Below are 14,272 nucleotides of genomic sequence, written 5' to 3'. Positions count from 1 at the left end.
TATTTAACATTTCCTAACAGACCAGGCTATGCTGCAAGCCTATTTGCAGATGGTGCTGGTTTGTACTTCAGTATTTTTACATGCCTTCTGTTTGTTATATCTTTATTTGACCCCTCCCAAGCCAGACATCAATTACCGACTCAGGTGCATATTAAAACATAGCTCACAATAGACTGTTCTGCCCGTACCTGCCTTGTAATTTCTCTCTAATTTATTGCTGACAATCGTTTGTTTTCCTCTCCAGCCACGAACAATATGCCCATTGTAAAATACCCCAGGGCTACAGAGCCTCTCTGGCATGAATGGGATGGGAAAGCACAGAAATGTGGATTAAGACACACCATCTATGCTGTAAATGGGGATCAGTATACCGGAGAATGGCTGGACAACTTGAAACACGGTAAGATAGATCATTTTGAGAAAAAGTACCAATTTAGATGTCTTTAAAAAAGTTCCTAGGGGCAGGGAGCGGTCAGCAGTTGTATATGCTCCTGGAAGACTATTCATTCATGTATGACTATATATATATACACGCACATGTGTGTGTCTTTGATATATGTCATGCAAAAATGTACTCAGAAATATTTCTAATAGGTAACTTGAAGAGCTTTTGCATGCACTCAGGGGCAATTACCCAAAATATATAGAAAATAGATGTTTAAAAATCATCTGCAAACACAGCAAACTGCAGTCAGCTCCATGCAGCGGGATGTGCCCTGGCTGCACAGTCCCTGGAGCTCTCTCGGCTCCTGACTCGGCTTCAGGAATATTAATTTACCCTCGAGTTGTGGCGGGTGCTGCAGGAGACAGAGCAGGGGAAGGAGACGCTGACCGAGCCCTGAGCAGAGCAGCCAGAGCAGGACAGGCTTGTTTACAAGCCATAAACCCAGGTTTGGAAAGATTTAAGTGTGTTCAGCAAAGGCCACACAGGAAGCCCCTGATCAAGATTAACGATGCATCCGACTCGGGAAGCTAAACTGAATCTCAGACATAAACCTGCCTCGGTGCAGGAAGCACCACCTTGCCTGGGATGCAGCTGTAGGAAGGCAGCCCTGTAATCCCTTCTCCTAACAACCGCGACGGTTTCCCCATCATTCCTCTTGTTAAACAGGTAAAGGCACCCAGGTATGGAAACGCACCGGAGCTATTTATAGCGGTGACTGGAAGTTTGGGAAGCGGGATGGTTATGGCTCATACAGCATTCCTGACCCTGTAACCAAGGAATACAAGAAGGTGTATACAGGCTGGTGGAAAAATGACCGAAAATGCGTAAGTGAGATTTCCTGCGCCTGCCGGTGGCGAGACAGTGTTCCCCAAATGTGGGGAAGAGTTGGGTGCACACTGCAAAAAGATCACTTAAAATACTGATTTGTCAAATACTGAGGCTGAATTGAAGGTTTTTGGGGAAATGAATATGTGGAACAAGAAAATGAAAGCAGGAGCAAAAGCCCTCTCTCCCTGCCCTCCCCAACCTTGCTGCTCCTGGCATCACTCACTTCTCCGCATCGGATGCTGCAAGAGCTGCACTGTGTCCCACAGCCGGCAATAGGGAAGCAGCTGGTGTGACCCAAGGCAGAAGCTGCAGCAGCAAACCTTCCTCCAGGCTTGGGCTCTCTTTAAATCTTAGTCTGAACCTGCAGAAAGCCCAGGAAGCTTCAAGAGTAAAATCTATCGTTCATAAAAAGCCAAGCGTGGCCAAGAGTGCCCCGTTGCCCGCCGTCTCCCCGCTGGAGACGGACCCATCCCGCTCATCCGCTGGTGACTGGGCTACAGCCCCGACCTCCCACCAGCTGCCGCAGAGCAGCGATCGCTGCTCGGACTCACCTGCAGCTCGGCCAAGCGGTACAAGAGGTTTCATATCCCATGTCTTAATCCTCCCCACCCGTCCCTTTCATTCCTCTCATCCTTGAAGCAGTCGGAGGAACCTGTATGATAAGCACTGCAGGAAAATGTACCTTCTTCAGGGAGTTTTACAGCATATTAGACAAATAACATGAGTTCTTTTGGAAATTAAGCCTGTCACATAAATCACTGGTTTTTCTAAAGGGAACATAATGAGGAAGTCATCTGGTAAAAATGACTGCAATCTTACGTGCAAAATCCTTGTAGGAACATTTTCTGATCTGCCAATGGAAACCTTGTGTTCGCCTTTGTGTCTGCTCTGAAATTAAATTAACAGCCTCTTACGCTTCTAATTGGTGAGCAGCTCTACGGCTCCAGTCTCTTGGAGGGAGCTTCCCCTCCCGTTCTTTGAGGATATATTTTGCATGATTGAGCTTTGGTGAAAGGTTTATAATGACATCCAAATATCACCAGGGTTGTTTTTTTCTTCTACAAAAGCGTCCCCTTTACATCCATGCAGTTTAATAAAATTAATGCTCAGAAAAATCAGTTATTTCCAGAACTGATTTTATTTTTTGTTCAGAGATAAATTAACGCTTTATTCCTATGGGAAAACTCATTAGTAATATGTAAATATTTCTTACTGGTATCACTCCCTGGTATAGGGGGTACCTCTGGATTTCTCTTAATGGCAAACAAACATGTAAGACAAACACCTCCTGGGGTCTCCGGCTTGCACACACCCAGTGGTCTTAATTCAGAAGTTCACCAACCAACCCTGCCAGCGGCATCGAGCCTGAGGAGAGAAAGCAAAGAGCGGAGACTGCTCAATGTCAGAGCTCGCCTGCCCCGCCGGGGTGACGCCTGCCGCCCCGGGAGCCTGGCCCGGCGCCTGGCTGTGGGGAGGCACGCGTGGCATCGCTGCCTGTGCCTGCCGGCCTCACCGCAGGTAGCCTTCAGGGCTGCCTTTAGTTTCTTGTGAAGGAGGAAGGAAGCAAGGCAAGGGGCTGTTTAGGACATTACCTCTTTGGGGGTACGGATGGAGGAGAGGCAAAACCATTTCCATGGTTAGCATCACTTAGAGACCTTTGGTCTGCCCAGGGGCAAGGGAAGGAGTTGCCCAGCCTGGGACACACTGGGCTGTAGGAAGCACCGTCAGGGTGGGAAGGCATAAAATTCCCATGTTGAGAGACAGGTCTTTTTTTATGCTGCATATCCATAGGCAGGTTTATATACTAGTAAAACCCGCTTTTAGCTAAATAGTAGCAGTGATCCTGCCAATGATAACACACTGAGATATAAATATGAGATTTTGTTGTGGGACTAAAATCATTTGCCAAAAAAGAAAAATCCCATACCATCACCTCCCATTTCCTTCGACACAAGAACAGCCACTGAGTTGGGCCACCAGCAACCATGAGTAAGAGTACTAAGCAAAGGAGTAGCATATCAAGAAAGTAATATCCCAAAATTGAACACTGACCCCTTTCAATACAGAGGCTCCTAACCGGCCATCTCTGTGCTGCCCTCCAGGGATACGGGGCGATGTTTTACCCCGGTGGAGAGCGCTATGAGGGCGAGTGGAGCGGTGGGCTGCGGAGCGGCTGGGGACGGATGTACTACCGGGATGGATCCATCTACGAGGGGCAGTGGCTGGTGGACCGGCCCGGCGGGCAGGGGATGCTGCGGCTGCGTAAGTACTGGCCACCCTCTCCCAATGTGTCTGCCTGCCCCCTTCAAGGTATTTGGTGGTGTGCTGCTCTCCAGATGCCTCTGCCATCCCGATTTCTGGATGCTACATCGCATCTCCTGCTGCAGCCTTACGTCAGGGTAGCGGCTGCTCCCCTTTGTTGTCCTTCCCCTCCTGGTTTGGGGCTGGAGGCAGCACAGGTTGTGCTGTGATTTACATTTAAATGACTGGGATAGTTAGGGTTAGAGATAATATACTGTTGGGTCAGAGAAGAGCAAATCTCTCCTTTCAAGCCAGGCACTTTGCCAGACATACTTTCTAACTGCTGCATACCAAAGAGGAGTCCAGTTTCCAGCACCAAAAAAAAAAAGAGAGAAGTTTTCTTTTTGAGTTCACTCCATCCCCTCTCTTACTTCCGACACTGGCTCATGTTGAGTGAACACAGGGGTTTCATTAGTACACAATGAAATAACACCGAGCACATCACGGATGGGGAATGCTGGGGGCAATCTCAGCATAAAAATAGAAATTTGGGATTTTTTTTCCCCTCATTTTGCTTGGAATTTAACACATTTTTCCTCAAAGCCAAGAATCCCAATCCTTTGCAGTACAAGGCATTGTGTTCCAGGAACATTTGAAGAAATATTATCTCCATATTATTATTCATCTATTCTATTTTTTTTTTGCTTGAAAGTGATCTCAAGGCTAGTAATTAGCTAAGCAAAGCAGCTAGGAGGAATGAGCACGACCTTCACTGCACATCACATACATGACTGCGCTCTCTCTGATGACTGCGAAGTCACTTTGGACTAATGGCTCATCCAGATGAAATCAGCAACCACTTCCAGGGGTAACTCCTTCCACTGATCTGCTTCACTCCCATCAAAGTCACCCTCGGCATTATAAACTGACAACCCCTCAGGGCTGAGCTGCGGCTGATGCGCCATTTCAGAGCCCGGTTGCCTCCAGCGTAGCCTACAATTGATTGTGAGCTGGATTCCTTTTGGTTAAAATTAGCCAGAGCAATTATTTCATACCCACAAGCTTAATGTATTCAGCTCAGCCGCTGGAAGCGTGCCCACGTGGCGGCAGCTTTGCGATGGTGAAAGTAAAGGATTTCTTTAGCGGAGGTCACGATGAGCTGCAGCTCAAGATTAAATTGCTTGTAGTGGCAGCGTGCCCAGTGAGGGCGAGCTTGGCTGGGAGCACTGTGATCATTTGCCGCCTCTGCTGCAGCCTGTTGCCAAACGGCTTTTAAACCAGAGCATTGCACATCCACAGAGGAGATCTCGGCTGTGAGCAATGCAGCCTCCGAGATGCTCTGGAGGGAGAGCGGATGGGAGCAGCCAGGTGCCATGGTGCAGCCAGAGCATTCAATGGCCCCTGCATCACAGCCAGGTCTGTGATTTGGGTGGTTTCTGAGTCGTCGGTGGCTGCAGAACAGAAGCCGAGCTGCTCCCCTGGTTGGGCCAGTGGGCAGGGCAGGTCGGTGTTGCAGATAAGCACACCACCAGATGCAAGCTGAAGATAACCACCGCCACGGCTCCAACCTGTAAACCAGACCCTGCCTGAACAGCCCAGCAGCCATGGTCCCCAGAAGCATTTTTGGTTTTTCCCTCTTGCCTTATGGCATTCTGGCAATCCCCAGCTACCTCTGCGGCACCATGCTGGGTGCCCTGGTATTTCGGCCACCTCTTGCCACGAAGAATGGCGGAGTTTGGCTGATACCCAAAGATATTTCCGCTAAGTAGCTTGGTTTGAAACCCCGTGGTTTTTGGCTTAGAAACACTATATTTGGGAAAAGGGGACAGCAGAGGACTCTCCTAGTGAGCAGGGTGACCCCAACATCACCATGGGTATGATGCGCCTTCTCAACCAGCATCCCTGGACGAGGCTGCTCTCTTCCCTTCGCAGTCTGCTTTCCCTGTTGGTGATGGATGGATGGATTTCTGGAGAGCAGTGCAGAGACCAAAAAAACCTCTCTCAACTTGCAGAAAAATGCCGAGAGATGCAGTACAGCTGGAAAAACAATCTGTAACCGATTGCCTGAACCATTCAGACACTCACAGCAATTCTTGCTCTGTAATTCATTGAGGAAAAACATAACTGCAAGTATTATTTGAAATCGAGATTATTTTGACTGGACAACAGTCAGACAGTGCTGCTGTTCCTTGCCCAGACAAGCAAACCTCTTCAAGCCAGAGATCCTGTGTGATATGGTGCAGTGACAAATCCATAACTTCTGTCCTATAATTTTTCATGTTGGGAAGAGTGACTCAGCGACTAGTCTTACCCTGAGCTCACTCGCTCTGCATATCAGCAAAAAATGAGTATCACCAGGAGAACAAAGCAGGTGAACGCAGTTCTTGTTCCAAGTGGGCAATCATGGGCTTCTTCCACAGCCTCTTCTCCCTCTGCAGCACAGCAAATGGAGCGCCACAAAAGCAGAATGACACACCATGCCCACAGCCCCCTTGAAATTACTAAGAGGAGCCAAACAGATTATTTCATCTTCTGTCAGTTTGCTGTGTTGATTGGTTTCGTTTGTAGCCCCTTAATGAAACAGTACAGATTTCATGGTCTGTTCATCTATCTAATTGCAGCAAATGAAAATCGATATGAAGGAGGTTGGAAAGACGGAAAGAAGCATGGCCCAGGGAAATTTTTCTACTTGGATAAGGGACAGTTGTTTGAAGGTATCTGGGCAGCAGATATACCAAAATGTGGAATTCTGATTGACTTTGGCAGAGACGAAGCTCCTGCCCCTACTCAGTATCCAATCCCAAAGGTAATTGCCTGGAAATTTCGGGTTTGCTAGTGACGTTTGCATTCACCAGCGCTCGGGACAGGTCTCCAGGTAGCATTTCACTCTTCAAGTGATTATCCCCATGGAGTTCCCAGCTCACAGGGTGTGTGCTCAGTCTTTTGGCCAGCAGTGTCCTAAACGGTCCCATAGGGACAAACGGCCCGTCCAGCCACTGCTGGAGTCTCCTAATCACCTACATCTGAAAAAACGCAGTTCTCGTGCACCAAAACTGCTTAGAGACCTGAAGCAGCACAAAGGAAACGGGGACAATAGAGGCAGAGACAATAGTGGGATTTGTGTCAAACCCAAATGATTTCACCAAGCCAAACTGCTAAAGCTGACTAGACCTTACCGAAACCTGAGCAGCTGCAGCACTAGTATCACCTATTTCCTTTACCTGGGCACCCTGCGTCAGGGTCTTGTCCGTGTCCAGCAGCCCCACGGATAGAGAGGTGCATGTAGCTTCGCCAAGGCGGGCAGACGGATGTCTGAGAGCCGACACGCCCTGCTCCCCTTTTCCCTTATGACCGACACAGGCTGCGGAGGAAGAGCCAGTCCCCGTCCCCCCTCCCAAAGACTCAGTGAGGTGCACGATGGGGCACATGGACACCCCAGGCCCCGAGCCTGGCAGCTGCTGGGTCCTTGCACGTCACTTTGGTGCAGGAGCCGGAGGACAGGAGAGCCCATCCCCGGCTCCGTGCCCTCGGAGGAGCACAGGGATCAGTAGGGAACAGACGTGGCTCCAAGTGACACAGCTGGCCAACAGAGTCTCAGCTTGAATCCCCATGGTCTGCGTGCCACACACGTGAAATACAAAGGCATCGCATTTCCAAGGGACGGTTCCTGCAGGATACGGGTGGGGAAGCTCCTCTTCGCTTAGAGCCCAGCAGAACCACACTGGATAACCACAGCACACCGCTTTATTCCAGTAATGCAGGGAATAGCGTGGCCCCATGGCAGGTAAAGCTACCTACTTTCCTCCTCTGCTCCAGGGGCAAGGTTGTTGCAAATGATACTGGGCACGCACAGCTACCAAGCTCACAGCTGTTACGTCTTTGCTTCCCTTATTTTTTCAAACCTCGTTTCTATAGCAAGGGCCCTTTGAGCACAGGCATTTTTGACAGGCCAGTTAATCCTGTAAGTACTAGGCACACCCACAGCAGTGCAGAATAATAAACACCAAAGACTCACCAGGGAAAAACAATCTCGATTTTGCAAAAAGAGTGAAAGGAGCAGTACTTCTGTAGCTAGAAATATTTACCTTACAAGCTTTGTCAAAGGTCACCCGAGAACAGCCTCAACAACCCAGCCCAACAGCCTGGGATGATAAGGCAGGATGTTCAAGCCTGGCTGTTTAACTCTCTGAAGACCAAGTTATGACCCAATTTTATTCTGCTCTATGAGCAAAAAGGAAGCATCGACTTTCACTGCCTTTATTGCGCTTTCCAGCGGAAGAGATTTATTGATCTCAGATTATGAAGGAAGTAACAGATAAAAGGAGAAAAATTGACTTCAGATTTTCATAAACCTTTTGTCAAATTACTGTCGCAAGCAGCTGTTAGGGAAAATTAGATGACAGGTGAGCATTAGAAACTGCTAAAACCAGAGATGGACTCAATAGTCAGCTTTCACCTGGCAAGAGGCCAACAGTGAGGATCTGAGCTTCTGCACAGGAGAAGCATCACTGTGTGCCTTCATTAGCAGGTAAAAGGAACAGACAGGAGGGATGCACAGGACAGAAAATGGCTGAAAACTAGAGAGCGATTGTCACAAGCTTTGAAGGACTCCAGTATGTAGATGATGGGGTTGCATCAAGGTGGAATTTGAACGTAACTGCAGAGATGGGGAAAGACACAACATGGTGGACTTGGGATATTTGCTGTTATTATTATTGAAGCCAAGGCTTCAGAAAGCATAACAAAATAAATGAGAAAAAGACTGGACATCTTCTGCCTGGAAGAACACCACACACACACGAACCCCCCAGAAAGCATGAGGACATAAAGCAGGTCAGAGTGAGATGACAAGTTCCTGGCAGGGCTTTGGCGCTTCCCTCTCAAGAATCTGCACCCAGTCGCATGCAGGTTACATGACTCCAGATTCTTGCTTCCACGTGACCTTTGGTGCTCACTTGGGTGACTGCAATTACCTTTTAAAACTATAGATGAGACCCCACAGGCCGCAAATTAAAGCCAGTTTTGCCTAAGAATGTGTTTTGTTAAAGGAGAATCAGTCCACTCCACGCAGAGCTATTTCAAGGAGATGAAGTGATGTTCAACATGCTGATTAAATTAGGGAAGTGTAGCAATGTTTCTAAAACAGCAATTGAAATGCTGCAATATAAACTGAAGTCCTGATACATGGGAGATTCTCCGCTAATGCTCGAGTAATCAAGATCTATAAAACCTTAAGCCTCTTCAATTACACTGCATAACTGATTTGTATTCTTTTTATTTAGATTGAACTAGCTGATCCAGATGGTGTTTTAGCAGAGGCCCAGGCGATGTTTGATGACAGCCAAAATTAATAACCGGATGCTGAAGAGAAAAAAAGATGCGAGATAAGAACACGATCTTGGGTTACTTAAGTCATTAGAGTCTCAATCCACACTGTGGTGTATCGTGTTGTGGTCTGCCTCACTTTTCCCTCAAGGCTGCCCATGTATGCTTCACTGTGCAGGTGGCTTTGCTCAGAAGCCTCCTCCCCCCCCATTATTTTGGAAAAGAAAGGAAAAAAAAAAAGAAAAAAAGAAAAACCACAAGCAGCAAGACGCACGAAGACAGGCAGAGCGACTCTTTGCCCAGCTCCTCTGACATATTCCTCCTGTAAAGAAATATCACTCCTGTTGGTTTCAAGATCTTTCACATTGCCTTAGAGAAGAAGCAGGGTTTCTATTGTATGCTATAAAAGCAAAGCCCTAGAAAAGTACGGTCACGTAATTGTCCCCTCCTGCTCCCCCCAAACTTAGCCCAATACATACCTGTGACCCAAGATGGCTTTTGAAGTTATAACAGATCATGTTTCAATTAATATTTTTATTAATGCAACTTCACTTGCTTTCTCTGTGCATTTTCCGTAATGTGACGCTGGTTCTCCTCCCCAACCCCCAGAAATGCAGAGCACCAGATCTCACCCCAGCTCTGCTCCTCGGCCAGCCCATGTGCTGGACCCCCAGCACTCAACGGCACTGCGCCGGCTGCTCCGTTTTCTACCCGACGCAAGGACCACGCGCCAGCCACGCAGGGCTGCACGGCTTCCGATCCGGGAGGCACCCACAAGACCCAAGGAAGGTGGCACTGCAGCTGGCTGGTGAAAAACAAACTGTGGGAGAGTGGGTCGTTAGTTCACCTGATTAATACCATGCTTCCGAGGATCACCTCTTGTCTACAGTTCATTTGGTCCCTTGACTCTTCATGTTTTCTACGCTGAAAGATAACCTAATTTTCTGTTTAAGCACTCTGAGGGAATAACAACAATACAACATGCTTAGTCCCAAGATTTCCGCAGTGCTGACAGGAGGAAAAGGATGTCAACTATGTTATGTTCTTTATACCTGCCTGCATGAACAGGAAACTTTATCTTCGTATTATGACTGAAATGAGTAACTGAATACATTTTAAGAGATCCTCAGAAATACACAGTCAGGATTAGCACAATATAGCTGAAGAGAGAAGGGATATAGAGAAAATAAGCATATTTTAGGCCTCTAGATAAATAATCAGCAACAACTGAGTATATTTTATTTCATTAAAGTATTTTATATCTAAAGTGATACACAATAACCAATGTTTAAAATGCTTGAGGTAAATGCATAATACCATTAGTATAAATAAGGGATAAAAAACAAACTCTAAGTACACTCTTAATGTTTAGAACCATGTGTTTGGGTCTGGTTACTGCCTCTGGCACACGGTTAGGAGACTGTGCCCAAGGTGTAACTTCCATTACCTTTTCCACAGCTGGAAAATGAGAGAAACATACTCGATATCATGGCTTAAAGTGCAGAAAATAGTCAGAAAAACAGCTGTAATAACAGCGCCATTAGCTCAGAACCTACCAGCTTGAGAAAGTTAAAAATAAGGTTGTCCCACTAGCTTCTGATTCTGTATTTCTTAAACAAAAACAAGAAACCCCACACTTCTGTGTCACGTTGTAAAAGAGCCACAAAATAAAGATAAATTCGGCTACTTATCCAAGACAGCAAGTAATTTTACAAAACAAACTTGGAAAATATATTTTCTGGACTTCCATTCAAAATAACATTGTAACTTTTAAATACACCATTTATGGACAGAAGCGTAGTTTTTAAGCCTGACAGCACCCTTTCAACCATTTGCTCTAGTGTGAACATCGAGTCAGGTTTTCTTCCTCTACTGAGGGGTTTTAAGAGTCTTTTTACCCAAGAAAGGGCTAGTATTCCAGTAAAGGATGGGAAAATACATTTTGTGCCTACTATCAAGATTTCGTGTTTTGGAATGCTGCTTCATTAATGCCTTTACTAATCCTTCCAGTGCTCCATGAATGAACACCTGTGGGACTGTAGTCACAATTCTCACCTTCAGCAGATTTACATCGGTAACAGAATATATTTGAAGCATAACGTAATGGCAGAGCTAGAGAAAATCCAGTTTGGCCTCTGTGTGCCAGAAGGACTGGTGAAAACGGCAAGTGGAAAGCTGTTTCCTGCTTGCGAACCAAGAACGCTGCTGAAAAGAAAGCCCAGCAGTTTTTTACAGTTATTTTTCAGAATACAAATGCACCACGGGTAACCTTGTCAACACTTTCCACTGCGGTGGTGCTGACATGAGGGATCAGTCCCATTCGCTTCACGAGGCTGCTTCAGTAGAAAACACACTCTGCCACCCTAACCCTGCAGACACATACTACAGTTTGTGAATTACCCGGGATAACCTGAGATGGAGGTTGGGTGTAAGAGACCATGTTCAGCCCAGGCTCAGTCAGGTACAGCTCCACTGTACTGTCACGTTCACTCCTGTCTAATTTCAAAATCCCAAGTTTCTATTCCACAGTGTTAGCTACGTTAGGGAGGTCAAGTTTTGTTCCACTAAACTTGAAACCTGTCTCAGTTTGTGTTAAAAAAACCAGCTTTTACCTATTAAAGGCCAAAGCTGCTCCATAGAAGAACTGCATCCAAAGAATTCCACTTCTAGACATAGCTAGAATTACTGAAGCAGCCCAGGACAACTGCTGCAATCTTTCTTGGACAAACCTCTTTAGATAAGAGACCAAATGGAATAACAAATTACAAATAACCTACTTTCATAAATAAATCTACATAGAGAAAAGTAGTCTTCCAGATCCTTTGGAAGCAAAAAATGTGTAACAAATTATTAAATACAACACTTCAGCAAGGAGAAGATTTTTTCTAAATAAGGAAGACCAAGGCATAGCTAATTACTTGGGAATCCAAAGCAGAGAAAGCAACTTTTGCTGCTTGCATCTGAGGATTTATTAAATATCTATTTTTAATATAAAAGTACAAAATAATTACTACTTTGGCTTGGAAAAAAACACAGCAGTGGTTCTGATTTTCAAGCAAAAAAAATTATCCAGTGATAATTTCCATCTAGTTCCTTCTTTTACAAAAAAGATTCCTAAATGGGAAACAGGCAAATCTATCTCTCCAGATAATATGTGCTGGCTCGTGAGAACTTTAAAACAGTTATTGCTTTTATTTTCTTCCAAAGAAGAGTAGAGTAGAGTCTCATTCCTACTCATGTGGCCATACCACATTGCAGTAAGACTAGTCAAGGGTGTTTAGCGAGTTATACAATGTGTAACTGCCACGAGGAAAAAGGCGCTGGAGAAATCAGTAAAGTAATAATTACTTGGCAGAAAAACATACTGGGGAAGGTGGTGGGAAAGCTTTCACTTCTACCATCTGTCAAGCTTTCTAGAGAGAACAGCGCTAGCACTGAAACCAAGTGCTAATTGCTGCATATCCCAAGTAATTTGTATCATGCCATGCAATATGGATCGGACAAGCAGTATCTTCTAGTAAATGCCAACATCAAATAAACAGAGGGGAAAAAAAAGCTTCTCTATCCATCCCTAACAAATACCCAAATTTACAGTGTTATTTTCCATGTATTTATACAGCCACCATTCAGCATTAGAAGAAATCTAGACAGTGCTCACAAGAGGAAGGATGCATGTGCAGTGCAAGCATACCCCACCATCCATTCCTTCAGATGTCAGCCACAATTTTATGAAAGGAACAACATTTTTTTTCTCTCTAAAGGGTTAGAACAACATTTATAATCTCTCTTTAAACGGTAATCAACAGTTCGACCAGTTGATCCACTGGGGAGTCAACATACCAAGGCAGAAGCAGAAGAGTGGGTTTATTTTCTTTAAGTACAGGTTTACGCAAAATGGGTAACAGCTGAGGAGATAGTATCACCTCTGTGATCCAGCTGATCCTGGAGTCGTGCAAATTCAGCAAGTTCATTCAGTTCTTGAAATTGCCTGTCTGTTTTATGGCTCACCAGCGACCTGTAGAAGTGGACTGCAAACACAATGAAAATCAATCCAAAGGGAACCATAATAGATGTTGATGCAATGGCTGCTGCCTGTCCTGATGTGATGCTAGAACTGTTGCTCTGGAGTGGATTATCAGTTTTCTTCTTCAAAGGAAGAAACTTCACCCAACACAGTAGCACCACCTCTGCAAGAAAGAGCAAAGTCCCAATGACAGTAGAAAATGCCCACGCAAGCTCAATGTGCCGATGCATACGCTCATGAGGAGATTCCTTTACAGAGTTGAGATTATGCACATTGCTAACAGCCTCTATATTTGGAAGAATGCAGGTACTTATCATGAGTGCAAAAAGGTGAACTGCAACAAGGACAGTAGTACAGGCACTGAAGGCTATCAAGAGACCTTGAGGGTAGTCATGTTCTGCGTCTAGCTGAACTTCTACCATAGCCACCTAAAAAGGAAAGAAGAGAGAGATGCAATTACTCGCGTTACATATTATTTGACTATAGATAGTATTTTAAGTTTAAAACAAAATAATAGTCTGTATTTAAATTTATCTTCATGTCAATCTCCACCCTTTTCAATTGGGTCCAAATTTAGGTCTGAGCTACCGAGCAAAGGCCACCATTTTCATACTTTCTCTTCTGTTGCAGAGCAAACCATCAGTATGCGCAAAAGCTATTAACAGCACAACCACCTTGCCACCTCCAGCTCATCCCAACAAGACAGCTGAACTTTGTGATCAACGTACTTGGACTCTTAAAGTGAAACATTTCTTCTTTCCTCTGTTATACCGTAAAGGCACCTTTTGATCTTTCACTATAGATTATAAGTTTTGCTGGGTATTAGGAAATGTTTTGTGCCCCATACACGTGTAGAATGAATACCATATGAAGTCTTTTGAAGTATCTGTAACATGAAAGCCTGCGAAGGCAGCGGGCTGCCCGTCACAATCTTGGTGGTCCTTTCTCCTTGGATATTTAAGTTCTGAAGAGCAGGAGCCTTTCATTAGAAAGATCACCTTTCCATGGGGCTCTCAGCTATATTCTTTCACTCAAAATGAGTATTTAACCAGAGTCTAGAACACAGATTCAGAGCATGAAAGTCTCCACAACGTCCATGGCAGCCAAACAGGCCTGTCAGAGGCTAAAGGAAAGAAACAATAGTCTTCCAGAAAAGATAATATAGAGTGCTCCCAGACACCACTAGCTACTCTTACTCTGGAAGCTATGTCTAGCCTCATCTCTGGGTGAGCAGTGCTATCGCACAAAGATTCTCCAAGGGCCAGTCCTCCGCTATCGTATGCAGCCATGCCCCTTTATAAACTTAGATCTGCAAGAATGCCTGTGCTTAAGGAACAGAAATTAACATTAAATAACAGCACTAGGAAACTCATAAACCCAAGTCAAATATTTTTGATAAAGAAAATGAA

At 45.3% G+C, this 14,272-nt stretch overlaps 2 protein-coding genes across 2 annotated transcripts; one reads left to right on the top strand and one right to left on the bottom strand.

Moving 5' to 3' along the window:
* The first annotated feature begins 255 nt into the window (after positions 1-255).
* MORN3 (MORN repeat containing 3) lies at positions 256-8,865 on the top strand. The gene is made up of 5 exons (XM_009321189.1): positions 256-400; positions 1,112-1,269; positions 3,376-3,535; positions 6,136-6,320; positions 8,797-8,865. The coding sequence occupies exons 1-5, from the start codon at positions 256-258 to the stop codon at positions 8,863-8,865; spliced, it is 717 nt and encodes a 238-aa protein (XP_009319464.1).
* Positions 8,866-12,682: 3,817 nt separating this feature from the next.
* Positions 12,683-13,287, bottom strand: ORAI1 (ORAI calcium release-activated calcium modulator 1). Its single transcript, XM_009321188.1, has one exon. The coding sequence runs from the start codon at positions 13,283-13,285 to the stop codon at positions 12,725-12,727; it is 561 nt and encodes a 186-aa protein (XP_009319463.1). The 5' UTR covers positions 13,286-13,287; the 3' UTR covers positions 12,683-12,724.
* Positions 13,288-14,272: the final 985 nt, after the last annotated feature.

The sequence above is a fragment of the Pygoscelis adeliae genome, unplaced genomic scaffold (assembly GCF_000699105.1).
Source record: "Pygoscelis adeliae isolate BGI_AS28 unplaced genomic scaffold, ASM69910v1 Scaffold93, whole genome shotgun sequence".
In the NCBI taxonomy this organism is placed as follows: Eukaryota; Metazoa; Chordata; class Aves; order Sphenisciformes; family Spheniscidae; genus Pygoscelis; species Pygoscelis adeliae.
Note: the sequence above shows the minus strand (reverse complement) of the source record. Positions and strands in the feature narration are given on the sequence as shown.